Source organism: Pan troglodytes, chromosome 13 (genome assembly GCF_028858775.2).
Source record: "Pan troglodytes isolate AG18354 chromosome 13, NHGRI_mPanTro3-v2.0_pri, whole genome shotgun sequence".
Taxonomy (NCBI): domain Eukaryota; kingdom Metazoa; phylum Chordata; class Mammalia; order Primates; family Hominidae; genus Pan; species Pan troglodytes.
In genome coordinates, this window is record NC_072411.2 from 43,100,503 (window position 1) to 43,117,921 (window position 17,419).

Below are 17,419 nucleotides of genomic sequence, written 5' to 3' on the forward strand. Positions count from 1 at the left end.
TTCTGGAAGACAGTGTGGTGATCCCTCAAGCATATACAATCAGAAATACTATTTTACTCAGCAGTCCCATTACTGGCTATATACCCAAAGGATTATAAATCATTCTACTATAAAGATACATGCACATGTATGCTTACTGCAGCATTATTTAAATAGCAAAGACCTGGAACCAACCCAAATGCCCATCAATGAGAGACTGGATAAAGAAAATGTGGAACATATACGCCGTGGAATACTATGCAGCCATAAAAAAGAATGAGATCATGTCCTTTGCAGGGATATAGATGAAGCTAGAAGCAATCATTCTCAGCAAATTAGCACACAAACTGATAACATATTTTAATATATAAAGAATAAAAATAAAACAAATCCCAGGTACCTAGCAAAAACGTGAAGAATATTTCCAGTACACTGGAAGACATAAATGTGCCCCAAACCCATTCTCCTCCAACTGAGAAAGAGCCGATATCTTGATTGTTGTGTTTATTTTAAATTTTAAAAGAGTTTTAACACATATGTAATGTATTTCCCAGCAGCAGATTGTTTAATTTTGCATGTTTGAATTGCATGTGTGAATTTTGTGATTAATATTATTTTTATTATATCGTTGATATTCATCCATTCTTCTTGTAGTCATACTTCACTCATTTTCATTGCTGTATAGCATTCCTTTGTATGACTGCTTCATATTTAATGTATGTAGGTATTTTTTCAATGTATATTTACTTATATCAAAGTAGATACTCAATTTTATACTCTGCTCTTATTGTTTTAGAATCAAGATTATTGTCTATGTTGAACCATTATCTTAAGCCTTGTTTCTATTTGATATATAATAATTTACTAAGTCATTTTCCAAAAGGTTTTCTGTTTTCATCATTATAATAATACTGAGATAAGCATAATTTTTTCAATTTAGCATTTCACACATTTTCTTAGACGAAATTACAGAATAAAGTACATTAACATCCTTGTCTTAATTGCCCTCATAGCCTCTCAGTGTCTACCTGATGTCAAGGGCATTTCTTTTAAAATAATACTTTATATTATTTTAAAGTATATTGATACATTTGAAAATCATTAACATTTCTAGAGTATTTTCTATCAACATTAGATACTTACATACTTTTATATTTTTCAAAAATTGGGATCTTGTATATAAATTCTTTTTACTGTAATGACTTTTTGTCAAGCCATTAAAAAGTCTTCAAAAACTTTCCTTTCAATGGCAGCATAATATTTCCTACTAGAGAAGCAACATAATATAGTCGGCTGCTTACCTATTATTGGACAGCTATATTGTTTCTGAGTTGCTATTATTACAAATACATTTAATTTCCTTAATCAAAAGTAAAGTAGGATAACTTGTGAAATGATGTTGTCAGTTTTATGATCATTATATTTATTAGCAAATGTCTTATGAACTGTGACATCGATTTCTAATTATATTAGCAATACATAGGAATCCTGGTTTTACAGCACCCATTTTGCTAATATCTCAGCTTATTGCAACCTCTGCCACCTGGGCTCAAGCTATCCTCCTACTTCAGCCTCCCAAGTAGCTGGGTCTACAGGAGTGTGCCACCATGCCTGTCTAATTTTTGTAGTTTTTTTAGAGACTAGGTTTTGCAATGTTGCCCAGGCTCTTATTGAAATCCTGGGCTCAAGTGATCCACCTGCCTCAGCCTCCCAAAGTGCTGAAATCACAGGCCTGAGCCACAACACTGGCCCTTGTTGTTACTTCTAATGGATGTCTTAATTGGTAATTGATAAACCTAGTACTTCATTGATGTAATATGTGTGATTGTTTGTGTGTGTATGTAGGTATGTATGTTTTAAATAAGAATGGCAATGATTTTCCCCATTATTTTCTTTGGTCATTTCCTAGGTATTCTTTAATACCTACTTAAGTTTCTCTAGTGTGTCTTCTTGTACTATAGACAATTGAATAGTAAAAAATACATTTCACAGACACTCATATAGCCAAGGGTAGTGGATTTCATTTGACTACCTAAAATCAGATATGCTAGCTCAAGTTTAGAATATGGAAGTGAGGCAAAGGTCCCCTTTTTGCCGCTTCTGCTGGTATCAATCTAATGGAGACACTGAATTTTTCCACAGCAGTCTTCTTCCATTCTATATCAAGAGGTGAGGAACAGGGTGTCTCTCCTCTCCTCCTCTTCTTTATTTTTTGCCAGTTAGGGACTATCAGATGAGACTTAACTCTACATCTGATAGTTGTGGGGCAAGCTTTCTAATCCTTGGATCTCAGCTAAATGGTATGTTTTTAAAGTTAACATTTTCATTTGTGGCTCCCTGATGCTCTAGCTTCTGAGTATGGTAGATGTTCCAGCTTTCAGCCAGGTTGGTTTAATGGTGTTTGGTGGAATATTCCAAAGACCCAGTCTAGAAGCTACTGGTCCAGGTTTTTAAATGATTTTGTAGGCACCTATTTACATTAAATCTCTTGTTGCTTCAAATAGCTGGAGTTGTTTCTGATGACTTTTAATGTACTCCAGGTGATGTACTACATTAGGGACAATTGAATAATAGGCAATTCTGATCTTATGTTTTTCCTCCAATGTGTGTATGTATGTATGCACATACGCATGTGTGTATATATGTGTGTGTGTGTGTGTGATTATATTTCCCAAGTGCCATCCAGATCAATTTTTAAATCACACACTACATAGACACACATGTACCCACACACAAAACTTCTTTTATCATGAGGCTTCAAACTCAGTACCCTCAATTATCCAGAAGGCCTAGAAACATGAGACCTGTTACCTTCACATTCCCAGCATTTAATACAAAATCAGGAATACAAATAAAAAATGTAAACAAAGTACAAAAATGCATACATTTTAACATAGTTTAGACTCTTTGATTCTTCACTTTAAACTATATATTCTATTAGTAGCTCTAACCATTCAGACTTCAAATTCTAACACATTTAGTGATCTAATTTCACAGTCCTTAGTAAGCACATGACCAGAGGGTGGAAGAGATGACACGATTGTGACCAGAGAGAAAGGACTGACAGAAATAAAAAGCTGTCACTATGACAAAGGTAAAGACAAACTGGACACTGTAAAAAGCAGTCATCATAAAATTAAAAATAATGGTGTTTGGGGAACATTTAAAGACCAACAGTCCCCACTAGGATCATTTCAATCAGGGCCGTTCTACTATACCTGATTATCAAGACCCCAGGAAAAGACCTTAACTAATTATTGTGCAAAATATTAAGTTATGAAAGTCATTTTTAAAATCCTTTTTACCATATTTAAATTAAAATAAATTATTCTGGCCTATTTTTAAAATAAAACAAAGATATATCTAAGAGATTAGAAAACTTTTTGATAAAATCATTAAAACTTTTTGATAAAATCATTAAATGTTTGATCTCTAATTAGGTATAGCTTCAGCTATCTGAAAAATTGAATCATGACAAATTAAATCATGGAGTGAATTCACTCCCCAGTGATGCTGGATAAAATGAAGCCTGACTATACATGGATTTCTGTCGAAACAAGCAACACGCCTATTATGAGGAGTAGCATATTGGTTCAAATAAGAGGAAATCTGATCAACTAATCATTCCAACTCATTAGCTCAAATACATTCTTTAGAGAATTAAGGGAAGCATCTTTCTAAAAATCTTCCTCAACCTATGTTTCCCTAAAATCAATAAATTTAGTGACTCTACCGCCTGGTTAGTTTCTCATTCATATTATCACAAAAGAAAAATACTTATTTTGGGAAAAATGGACAGTATATATTTGCAGGCAAACTTCACCTGTTGAAGTCTCATGTTATGACTGATGTTGATGCTGCTAATTAATACTTAAAATCCTATTCTAAAGGGGTAGCTGCTGGCAAATGTTTTATTTTAACAACATACTTTTGCATGACCTGCCATCACTTCCCAAGTTGAAGCCAGTCCTGCAGCGACAAGTCCGAGTTTTGTAACTGCTGCTGAGTAGACAGATGTGTGAACAGCCCCCTGGCATTCCATATGGATCGACTTCACATGCATGGCTTCTGACTACAACAAATAAAAAACAGCATGCGTGAAATTCAAGTTCAAAGATAAGATAACTATGTGCATCAGTATGTCAAAATTTCTATAGTGTAAAAACAGGGAATCTTAGCAAAATTTTGTATACTCAACTATTTAGCACCATAATGGAATGCAAAAGAGTGTAAACCCCATAGAAGAGGAGACAGGGATTTGACAAAATCCTCCTAAGTGAGCATTTAAAAAAACAATTCTAAGAAATAAAATGTGTTTATATTAATTTAAACTCTTCACCGGTGAGCAAAATAAAAGTAACATGACTTTTTTTTTGTACTTGCTTCTCATCCTTTTTAAAAATACCAATTTCTAAAATGAATACAAAGATCCATAAAAATAATCCCAGGTTAGGTAGTTAAGCAGAGAAAGGATTTCCTTTGAAATGATTCATCATATGGGCAACCAAACTAGAGGAAATGTGATTCAGTGATTATCTATACACTGTTGAGAAGTGCTGAGGCAAAATATTTTTTAAATTTTTAAGTCTATTGTCATTTTGAGACTCTTACCACAAAATGTGTGTGTGTGTGTGTGTGTGTATGTGTGTGTGTAGTTGTCAAATGGTGGAGGCTGAGTATATGTATAGAAGTTGAGGCGTAGAAGAATATTTTGTGAGCATAAAAGCTACTAAAGAAAAAAGGTAAGAAAAGTACTATATGGAGAGGATGAGAAAAGAAAGATGGATCAAAGTGAAAAGAAATAATAGGAATAATATGAGTAAGATTTTATGTATTATTGTAATTATGTTTCTTTTAGATTACCCACTTGTTTGAAATGGTGATGAATATCATGGCAGTGTTCTCTTCATAATAAAACTAATATGCTTTTAAAAATTATGCCTATTATCTTTGTATTCTTCATTCTGTAAGTCAGAAGATGAGTGAAATGCAATTTTTACTATTTTTTTTCCTGCCAAGAGTGTTATTGTTATTTTCCAACCTGACTCCACTTATACAATAGATTGCATCTCCTCTCAACTAATCATCAACTCTCCACTTTCTAAATCTTATCATCACTTTTGCTTTTTCCATTGGATCATGTCCATCAACATGCAAATATACCATTATTTCTACATCTAATCAAAAATCTTTTAACCCAAATTCCCACAACAATCCTTCCTTCAACTAGCTCTCCATTTCTCTGCCCTAGCTTACATCCACACTGTCAAAGCTACCAATGATCATTTTCTACAATTCTTTTCCTTCTTCTCTCTCTCAAACCCATTCTACTCATATACTCACTTAATTCTGAAACTGCCCTTGTCAGATCCCAGTGAGCTTCATGCTGCTAAATCCTATGGTCAATTGGATTTAAGAAGCTTCATCTCAGTCTCTTCTTTTGGTTTTTCCTATTCTTTTCAGCTTATTGCTGGAGCATACCAGTGTCCATTATTTGGAATGCTTATTTCTCCATTTGTAATTACTGCCTTGGTGTTCACATCCATAGTCATGGCTTTAAATGTGACCTGTCTGTCAATGACTCCCAAATTGGTATCTCAAGCCTGGACTTCCCCCTTCAACACCAGAGTTGTATATTTAAATATACCCTTGATATTTTCACTTTAATTTGTAATAAACATTTAAAGTAACTCATGAAAATTAAATTTACTATCTTTGTCCTAAACTCACTCCATGCTTAGTTTCCCCATCTAAAAAGTAACTAAATTATTCCAACTCCTCTAGCTAGACCACTGTCTGATTTATACTCCACCTCTAATGTATCAGAAAATCCTATCGGCTCTATATTTGCCTATATTCTGAATTTCACTACTTCTTACCACTTTCACTGCTGGATCTTGATCCAATCCACCATCCTCTGTAACCTTCCAACCTTCTCCTCCCTACTACCTATTATCAACAGAGTAGCCATATTGGTTCTTTAAAAATGTCAGTCACACCGTGAGATTTTTCTGTTTAATGCTTTCTAAGGACTTCCCATCTCACTAAAAGTATAAGCAAAAGTTTTTTATAATAGTCTACCGAGCCCTACTTGTTATGGTCCTCCTTTTGTTTCTCCAGCCTCATTTCCTACTTCTCTTTTCCTTGTTCGTTCTGCTTTAGACAAACAGGTATTCTTGCCACTCCTTGAACAGTCTAGACATGTTCTCTCCTCATGGCTTTTGTGCTTGTTCATCCCACCACCTGCAATGTTGTTGCCCAGATATCTCTGATATGGTTTGTCTGTGTCCCCACCCAAATCTCATCTTGAATTCCCAGGTGTTGTTGGGGGGGACCCAGTAGGAGGTAATTGAATCATGGGGGCAGGTCTTTCCCATGCTGTTCTTGTGATAGCAAATAAGTCTCATGAGATCTGATGGTTTTAAAAAGGGGGGTTTCCCTGCACAAGCTCTCTGTCTGTGGCCATCCACGTAAGATGTGACTTGCTCCTCCTTGCCTTCTGCCGTGATTGTGAGGCTTCCCCAGCCATGTGGAACTGTAAGTCCAATTAAACCTCTTTCTTTTGTAAATTGCCCAGTCTTGGGTACGTCTTTATCAGCAGTGTGAAAACCGATTAATACAATCCCCATGCCTTTCTCTTTCAAATACCTCAAGTCATTATTCAATGTCATATTTTCCATGGAACTTCTTCTGACTCTTCCATATAAAATTGAAGACTGCTCCCATTTCTGACATTTTTATCCACCTTACTTTCTTGATTTTCTCTATAGCACTTATTACCTTCTAATATAATACATAATTTACTTAATTATTTTGTATTATAGCTTCTCCACTGGAGTGTAAACTCATAAAGGCAAGACTATTTTGTCTGTTTTATTCACTGCTCTATTCACAGTATACATAGAATAGTTTCTGGAACATAGTAGATTGTCCATGAAAAATTAATGAATGAATAAATTCTAATATTAAACTCTAATAAGGCCATCTACAGAATTTTAAATTTGAGTCTGTTGTAAACATATTTGTGACAATGTACAGCCATGATTAGATATATGTTAATGCTTAGATAATTCTAGGCTAGTTTTAATTTGAAATACAAGTATAAAATACAGTAAAAATTTTTGCTGGTGGCTTTTTATATTTTCTTTTTTTATGTATGATTGAACCTAAATTGTATTGATGAACAGCATCACTAATCTCCTGTAGAAACAACTGGTTTGTTTTTCTGAGAAAAACTGCAGCCTTCTCATTGAAAATTACTTTTTAATGAATATGTGTTAAAGAACAATTGCAATGTTAAGTTAGGAGAGCCCAATGACTATAATAAACACTGGACAGATACTTCAAGGCAGTCACCTGATTTTAAATTTGTCTACCAAAATGATATTTAAAAGGAAAAAAATAATAACTTTAGCATCTGGGTTTCCTGTCTACATTCATCACGACTGAAAGCCCCTTCCTGAATCTAAATCTAGCTATCATTTCAATTCTATCATAGAAACGATTCACTAGAAACTGAACAATCTGTCATTTAGACTTGTGACGGGAGCTCTATTCCATTTAACAAGCAGACATGCCTACTTTTGCTGTCAAAGCAGAGAATTTATGACTCACTCACTTCAACACCATACAAAAGCACAAGGACTATATCCCCATTCAATCTACCATTAGGAAGGCTATAAAGAAGCTTTCCCACTTACCTGTTGGCTGAGTTCTTTTTTGATAAATTCGGATTCCCCGAGCATTCTCAATTTTAATTAATGAGTGAATATCAGTCCCATTAAATCGGTTTATCCTTACGATATTGTAATTATCAGAATTGGTTGCATACAAATAATCTTCAAACACAGTTATACCATAAAGATGTCTGACCTATAAAGAGGGCAAAACATAACTATGATTTTTAATTATGTAGCTTGCAATTTGAAAGAAAAGCTGATTGCTATTTACTAGTATGGAAAATGGCCACAGCAGAAGAACCGCAAGGATGTTATTTACTTTTTCTCAAGGAGTTCAACATTTCCCTGATTAAAACTTTTTTTTCTGGAGAAGAAAACATTATGCAGTAGTGTTTAAAACAGTTCCAAATGTAGGGACAGAATTGTATTCATATGATATTAAGAGAGCATATTTAGTAGTTATTTTTCAAAGGCTTGTGAGAGCAAGACTTTCAAGCATATTCAATAATATGCCTATGACACTGTTATACATAATCTGAGATATTTTAAGGGCTACTTGTTTATATAATAATGGACATGTAGAAGCTGCAAAAACATAGCTCTCCCTGTGAAAAGACTAATGAGAAAGCACCTCCAAAGATTTGTTTTATAAATTCAAAATCCAACTTTTTGGTCCCAAGCTATGTTTAGACTACCACTTGCTCCAGCACAGAAAGTAATATATAAAGAAATCACATATTTGCAATCATTGTAAATAAATGTCAACATTTCACTCAGAAATTTCATTATTTCTAAAGCCAATTTATCATAGGAAATAGAACTGTTTCTTTTGAGAATTATGATGTTTATTGCTATCCCTATACTTAGTTAACAGTCCAGCTCTTCTCTTTGGCAAAGGTCTTAGAGTTTATGGGGAGGAATGGATAACTTGAACTTAGAAAGTTTTCCCCTGGAGCAAAAAGAAGAATACATGTACTGATTTTCTGAATAAAAGGCACATGCTAGGCACGTTGCCTTTGGCTACTCATTTACTTAACTTAAATGGTTCTGTTCCAGGGTAAAGTGAACTTGCCACTTGATTTGCTGTAGAGATTTTGTTGAAAAAGCATCTGTCACTACTTTCGGCATCATATTGCACACTTTTAATACACAGATTTGCAGTTAAAGAGAATTTGAAAAAGTATGTGCGGTTTGATTATAAAAATACTTATAGAACAAAATCACAAAATGTTCTATTTTAACCAGAAAATCTTGCCAGTTCTATAGTTTAAACAAAAACATTTGATTTATCTTTTTAGCATATATGACTCATTACTTCTATTTCTGGTCTTCTTGTATGAGATGCGACTAAAAAAAGACTGGCTTTTCATGTTGTTTTTGGGTTTTATCTCATTTCTTCATGCTTAGGTTGGACATAAAATATAAGAATTACTAGGGAGAACTATTCCATGTTATAGCCCGAATAGTTTTTTTGTATGCACATGTTACTCCACAGTATGGGCATGTGTTGTATTTATGTGTGGGTCCAGGCATATGTGTATTTACTAATATCATTTTCCACCTAGCTGACATCAAATTTACTAAAAATATCTATGACCCAATTTTGACTTGGGTAATACTTTTGTCCTACAAAAATTATAAGCAAGCTCAAGACTCTTCCCTTGCCATTAGTCTCATGCATGTTTTGCCCAAAGTTTGGGGCCATCAACCAAGGAGCCTGTGGTGAAGGGATATCAACATTGTTGTCACATGACTGCCAATTCATAACCCAGGAGAAAAAGCCTGCTACATAAGAGGCAATCGGTCAAGGTAGAAAACATGTTCACCCAGTAAAGATAAAATTCACTTACTACCTCCCTATCTTCCTTCAGAAAAGACTGTTTCCCCTAAAATAAGCACCTCTGCTAATTACCCCCTAGGCAGAGGTAGGAGAAGCCTGGAGCAGTAGGTAAACCATTTTGCCTTCAGCCCCAGTACTTCAAAAACTGTATCTATGTTTAATTATTTAGTGGCAGACTTAGCATATTTTAAGGAACAAGCAAAATACAGGCAATAGACATGGGGAAAAAAGAATAAACACTTTAGGCTTTCAAAACTTTTTAAAGTAGTCATGAAAAAATTTATTTGAACTCCCTATGTTCATAACAAGGTTTAATTTTTTAATTGCAAATAAGTAAAGAGAAGGGCCATGATAATCATCTCAGAGATCAGGTCCTCTAAGGTTGTAACTAAGAGCTTTGAAAGGAATCAAGATTTTTGGGGCAGTTGAAGGTGAGAGAGAAAGCACTGGCCCACCTTTAACATTGAACAGGTTCCCCCACTCCAACCCCACCCCAGACAGATTAGTGCATCTCTTTATCTGTCAAGGAAGGAGAAAGGATTTCATTTTAAAAGCTGATTAGAAAGTAAAAGTAACTTTAGAGGATAATTACAGAATGTACCTGTCTTGCATTGCAAAAGAATCCAAAGAGATTCACATATTTCAGCTCCATAGACTAAGAATCTCACATAAAATAAGTGCCATTAGTGAGATAAAATCAGATTTTTAAATATATTATAGTAAATAAGGCTGATTTCTACTTAGAGATCTCTTTTAGGCATTCACTGACTGTTGTTTGCAAAACATTGTAATTCAGCAAAGTAAAAAGTAACACATTTAGGAAGAATTTTGACCTTCGTGACTTTCACAGAATTCTCTTTTTAGGAAGTACTTGAATACATCAGAAGTCAAAATTTAATCGAACTTGTTATAATAAAGGTACTTTTGTGAACAGGCATTTGTTTTTGTTAGCAAAATATCTCCTATGCCACATGGGACAGATGATAGTCCAGCTCCTCATGAATGAACTACTTAAATTAGTTTTTAGTAAATAGGCCATAACATCTGACCTATTTTAATACTTTTCTTTCTTGCTAATACAGCATTTTTGTCTTTGTTGTTTTGTTTTTTGTTTACTTGTTTTCTCTGTTTTTAATAGAAGGGAGAAAGAGCAAGAGAGGCATCTCCAATTTTGTGGAAATATCACAATATCACTGTGAAAAGAACATTCTCCAATATAGGAAATATACTGTAATTTTTATGACTCATTGCAGCTCGACTTTACAAGAAATTTTCAGTATTGCAAATTTTGGTATTCTTTTTAGTATTATTTCTTTCATTTTATTACCCTAGGAGCATTGTCTAACAAAATTGTACTTACTTGTCTGCCTTGAATGACAGTGTGTCTATTTTTTCCTTGATAGTCCACTACTCCCACATAGTCCAAGTAAAGATCTACCCAGTAAACCAATTTGTTGACTAGGTCTAGTGCCAGTGCAGCTGGCTGCTCTGTCTTTGAATCAATTATCCTTGTTCGGTTCATCCCATCCATGTCACATCTCTCCACTTTGGCGACATTCCCGTAGTCAGTAAAGAAAAGTTTTCTGTTGAAAGAAAACTAAATGTTAAAGTGGAGGGTGGGGGAGGGAAGCACATTTGATGGAGCCATCTGTAAAAAACAGAACTTTTTCTTCTAATTTATTTCAGTGATTACATCTGTTGGCTTCATATAACCATTTCCTTATAATATCACTCATAAACAGAGAAATCTGCTAATGAATATTGCAGGGCATAAGGGAGCAGGTTAACCAACAACTGTAAAATTTCCCCAAAATGAATGATTATAGTGGGTTTATTTTTGTATTAGCAGAAATGTTTCTTTAAGCCTCATAGAGCTAATGCACATCAACCACATTCAGTGTAAGCTTCAGAAGTGAGCCAAGTCACCAGGCCAGGGCATGTGAGCTATCAGCCTTTATCTTCAACCTGCCTTTCAAATTGCCTGGTAATGTTTGTGTCTTATAAAAGTTATTATGTGGAGCTCAATGACGCTATGAGTGGTGGAGAATAGCAAACCTGGAATGGAATTAAGCAGACAGAAAAGCAAATGTGCTGTTTGTAGCAACAGAAATAAAACATAAATAATCAATTCCCCACCAAAACTTATCCCAAATTCTCCCAAATATTCCCAAATCACAAAATTGTATTTAAAAAGTATAGGTCATTTCTTCTTGTTTTTTCTTAATATTTATTTTGGAGAAAAGGCTGAAGAGTAATGTTGACCTCTGAGACAACAAATTCTTTCATACTGTGCTAATGGTGTCTGTCAAAGTTTAAAATGTAACTCCAACACTTCAGTATCTAATATTTGATTAGTATTCACTATGTTTAGTAAACACAAATCAATTTTAATTAACCTGACAATATTTAACAAGATTACCCACTCATGAGACTAAATTACATTTGTAAATAGAAGACCATCTTGCCTTGACTTAAATACAATCTCAAGAATAATCCGATTTACAGTGACTGAGCAATATTAAGATTACCTAGAGTATAAAATATTTGATTTTACAAACTTGGTGAATTAGTTTTTAGTTACTGTTCTCAACATACTTACATTATCTAACAGTATGGGGTATCTTTAAAGCTTAAACACATTATTTAAACTTTAATTTTAATTTAGTTCTCTCTGCTGTGGGAGACATTGACTAATTTTTAAACATTAGTGCATACTATTTGTAATAGTACAAGCTAGATTTTATTATAAGTATATATTTCACCAAATGTTCTTGAAAGATCAGTTTATCATAAGTTAAAAATGATTTTTTCAAGTGATATTTATTTAGGTGAAGATCTTTCTAGCCTAGTGAAGAATAAATAAAGGGCACACCCTGCATTCTCATTGTCATGCTAAACGATCAAATCACTGCTTGGTATGCACGAGTTCCCTCTCCCCCTCCGTCTCTCTCTCTCTTCCTGCTTCCATCCTGCATCTCTGTTTTCCTCACTTATAAATCAATTTGTTCATAGCTATTCTGTTTCTATAAGGAGTACCCAGTTTCACTCTTTCTTACTATAGAACAGTGTTCATTATTCTTGCTACATGAAACTTTTTCTCACAATGCCTCTCCTTTTATATTTTTCTTTTCTCACTGGTTCATTTCACAGAGGTGAAGAGGAGTTGGTGTACAGGTGGTTTGACTTTGGCCATGGAGAAATGAAGGTTCTAGCTATCATGTGATGTGTAGAGACTACGTTTAGATAGCATTATGAAGCAGGCAATTGCAACTGTTTACGTGGTACTTAAGGAGCGAGGTGAGTCTGAAGATGAAGCCTTCTATAAAGTCATCTTCAGATGACTTAATTGAATGAGATCCCCTGACCCCTGACAAAAAAAGAGGCGTCTCAAGACAAGAACCTTGGAGGCAGGCTATTAGAGAAATAAGAGTAAAGGAGGTCAGAAGTTAGCAGTAACACAGATGTTCATAGACATCTAAAACAGAAAATTTTCAGAATAAAAAATCGAGTGGCTGACTGGGTCAATCACTTTACAAAGCAAAAAAAAAGAAGGATATAGATTAAGAAAATGTCACTGAATCTGATATTCAGTAAAATACTAGTAATTTTTGCCACTTGTGTTTGGGAAGTTTAGTTATGGAGGAAGAGTATAAACCAGGTGATGATGATGGTTTCAGAAAATTTGAGTTATTCATTCAAGAAATTTTTCATTCTTTTTGACTTTCTATTACAAGACTGATGCAACTGATTCTCATATTTTTTTCTAAATCATAAAACGGATTGAGATAACTCTCTAAGTTTCTGCCAAGCATGAAAAAAAGCACATGTAAATATATAACTGATCAAAATTGAACCTTCTCAGACTTCAGATTCCCGACTGTGATGAGCTCTGTTCACTTTTGATTGAAATGCAAAAAATCAGAGTTCTAAAGAATGATAGCAACGTGAACATAAAGTTGCAGCTATTGAGTGCCTATAGTCACATGATGATATAAATATTTATTTGTGTGCTTGTTTTTAGTGGTGTTTAATTTTACCCTAAAATTTCCTGTTACAGAGAAAAGTTTCATTCCTAGGGCATTCTTTACTGGAGGCATAGCTGCATTACAATTGGTAAACACAAGCTAACATTTTTAAATATTTAAAATTCAACTATGTCATTTGTAATATAAATGTTGTTGGGTTAAAAATCACTCTCTTCTTTTCTATAAAATATTTTTCCAAATCATAAACAAGTAAATGGTGCTCTGCAAACTCCACGATCCTGTGGATCCTTATGATTTCCCTGAGAGACAAAAGTACCAGATAATTTGTATTTTACAGATGAAATAGTTTCAAAGCCCTTATCCTTAGTCTTTGCCGGAGCCATAAATGTCACAGCTTTTTGAAAAACTTGTTATTTGGAATTTCAAACTTACACAAAATTTTTAATTTTTAAGAATAGTAGAATGGATGCCTATACCCGTCACCTAAATTCGCCAGTTGTTTACATTTTGTTCCGTTGGCTATTTTATATACTCGTTGAGCCACTTCAGAGTAAACTGCTGACATCATGACTCTATTCCTAAACACTTCAGTATCCATCTCTTAAGAAGGTTAGGAAAGACAAGGGCATTCTCTTGCATAACCACAGTATATCTCTCATAATCAATTCCTTTAACAATGTGTGCAATGTATAGTCATTCAAAATTTGCCTTTTGACAGATAATGTTCTTTATAGAAAAAATTTCTGATTCAGAATCTAATTCAACATGATACATTGTGTTTAATCGTCTTTTCTTGCTCAACTCCTTTAATCTTGAGCAGTTCTTCAGCTTTCCTTTGTTGTTCATGATGTTAATATTTCCAAAGAGTAGATAAGGGTTGTTTTGAAGAATGTTCCAACTTGAGACCTGTCTGATTTTTGTCATAATGTTATAATTAGATTATATTATGCCTTTTGAACTGAAATGCAATGATTTTGCACTTTATTGTTACCACCCCTAGGGCTTAGAAACAGTGGGAAAGCCTATGATCCACCCCCAAAATTACACAAAAAGGAATTTCAACGGTGGTTTGGAATCCCATTCATTCCACCATATTTGATGTTTTCTGAACACTTAACTCTCTTAACTTCCAGGGTCCTAGTCTCTTTTTCAGCATCTCCCCGCACCAGGAACCAAGGGCCCAGTTTAGCACTCTCCCTGGAAAACTCATGGTAGATTGTGGAGACCAGTCCCAATTCAGCCCTATGCCCCATTCCCTTAGGATTGCAATACTAATACTTTTTAAAAATCTTTCTTTGTTCTCACCTGTGTTATCAACTATTTTTTGTTATGCAGCAAAAAGGGGCATTGCTGTTCTCTTGTTCTACATTTATTTTTAAATGTCATTCTAGTTTCCACTAACAAAAATTAATATTAAAAGAAACCCAAATCCAACAACTGTCTCTATTTCTAAGATGTTTAACTATTAGCTCACAAAAGAAAACATTTCTTTCAAATTTTCAATTATTCATCCCGTTCTTTATTTTCATAATGCAGCTTCTCTAGTAAACAGGGTTTTATTGTTTTGACATCATTATCCCGTCAGATATGGGAAACTGTTTTTGTCTGACATCTTTGTGATTGTATGAGCAGCCCCGTTTCACTACAGTCATATAAGTTTTATACAGTTGAGGATAGTAAGAAACTTCGAGTATTATTGGTAAACTTGCCTAACATAAATCAAAAGTCACAAAGGGAGCGCTCATGGACAGTGACAGAGCACTGTGCTTACAGAGTTATGGCACCAATCATTTCTATACTTTAAAGGAAAGCAATTGTTATACATACTGACATCTTAAAGCATGTATTTTTTTTAGCTGATAAAAATAAGAATTGCTTTTGCCAGTGATATCCATTTTAAATAATGCTTCTGTACTTTAACTCAAAAAAACATAAGGGAATTTAAATACATCAAAGTTCTGTCCATGTCCTTTAACTGCATAGTCAGTCCCCGTCCTTAACTCTTAAATGTTAGTTATAACTTACTGACGGAATTTAGAAATTTTCAAAAGGTTCTGAAAATGAAATGACTTATCATTCATTTTAACTTTTTAGAAAGTTAGGTTACACAACAAGATTTTTTTGAAGTGAAGTTAAAAAAACAAGGTATTTTACATAACAAGATACAAAATGGGGACTAGCTAAGAGGGGAGTAAGACATAAGAGTAGGGAGCCATATATTGCCAGATTTCAAAAATCATTGTTATGATTAGGGTCTGGCAAACCCTCCATGTTTATTAATTTATCTTAATGAAGACAACTGCTTTCCTTTTTATTTCAGGAAAATGATACATATTTTCCTCAGAAAGGTTTGCATTAGGAACTTTATTTTTTTCTTGTTTTTATAGTAACTTAGTGTTATCCAAATAGCATCAATAGCAATATAACCTCATTTTTATGCCATTGTACCTTGTACAAAACTTGAACAAGAAAGTAATTTTCCACATTATATAGAGTAATTGAGGTATATTTAGAAATAAAGTAGGAATATTAAATATTTAGCATTGTAATTCTAAAATGCAATTACAAATCTGAAAAAGTAATGAGTCTTTGAAATAAAAGGTTTAAATTCAAATTCTATTAGTTTCTGCCACTTAAAGCATGTGGATAATAAACAATTAAGCTATTTTGTCTGTCTAGCCAAGACTATTCAAGACAGTTATTTATTGATCTTTACTTGTTTGGGGATTTCACTTTTGTTGTTTGAAAAATCTCTCTTGTACTTGGTTTTCAGTTTATACATAAACACACAGAAATTAAACTTGACATATGGACTCCCACTGTCGGCTGGCTATTCTATATTCTGGAAACATTCCCACTAGTGATTCCTCCAAAAGTGTACGTGTATTGGATATGTCAGGCAATGTGGTTGACTCGTTGAACGTCCTTATTTACCTAAACCTGCCCCATTTAGTGTTTCTGAGAGAGGAAGCCCTATGCGCAGTAGCATAATACCATTTATCTCCTCTCTCTTCATAGATAATTAGACCAAGAAGGAATATGGGATTCAAGTGAAACCAAATCATAGACTGAGAGGAGTCACTAGGACCCTTTCTCTCAATAATCTCAACTGCAAAGTATGGGGTCCACCTGGTGCACAGCTGCTGTAAAATAGGTAAGGTGATCTGGTAGCATGGGAGGGTGTGAGAGAAGAAATACTGGAGCCTGCATATCAAAGTAAAGGGGCTATGAGAGACAAGATGAAAGAAGACATGTCTCCCTTGAGTGAGGGATTCTCCAGGCCCCAGGAAGTCCATCTTTGCTTCCTGTCCTTAGGTCTGTGAATACAGGAGATTATTTGATTCCTCTCAGAAAAGAAATCTCTATTTATTTGAGCTAACTTTGGTAGGTTTCTATACTTGGAAGCCCAAATGCCATGACTAACTGCCCATATTATTTAACGTTCTATTTTAAGATTCAGAAAAATTGTGTTCTAAAGATTTTGAACAAGCAAACATTGAAGCGGCGTCCTTGTCTAGGGTAAATACCCGGGGTTCATAGTCTCACACCAAGGGAATAGAGGACGCAGACATACAAGTGGGTTTAGGAGTGGAGGTTTACTAGGCAAAGAGAGAAAGGAAAATAGCTCTCTCTCCTGTGAGAAAGAGGGGTGCTCGTATGGGACTTCTGGCCCACAACAGAGTGCACAGCATTTTATAGACAGGCTTGAGGAGGAGGTGTCTGATTTACATAGGGCCCAAAGACTGGTCGGACCAGGTGTGATGTTTGCATAGTGCAAGAGAAAGCCGGCCACCTCACCCTAATCTTATTATGCAAATTGGGTCTTTGCCTGGCCAGGGCCATGTTGTCTGCTCCTGACTGCACATGTGGTTGGCAAAAAAAAAAAAAAAAAAAAAGGAAAGATGGTGTCGCCATTTTGAACATGCCTAGTGCCA

The 17,419-nt window shown here is 34.5% G+C and overlaps 1 protein-coding gene across 1 annotated transcript in view; it reads right to left on the minus strand.

Moving 5' to 3' along the window:
* The window catches only part of LRP1B (LDL receptor related protein 1B), a 1,946,873-nt gene that overhangs the window by 815,667 nt on the left and 1,113,787 nt on the right, over nt 1-17,419 (minus strand). The window contains exons 11-13 of the mRNA XM_063790432.1: nt 10,859-11,081; nt 7,680-7,851; nt 3,908-4,051 (exon numbers count right to left, since the gene is read on the minus strand). Coding sequence (XP_063646502.1) covers nt 3,908-4,051; nt 7,680-7,851; nt 10,859-11,081 — 539 coding nt within the window. The remainder of the gene's footprint in view (nt 1-3,907; nt 4,052-7,679; nt 7,852-10,858; nt 11,082-17,419) is intronic.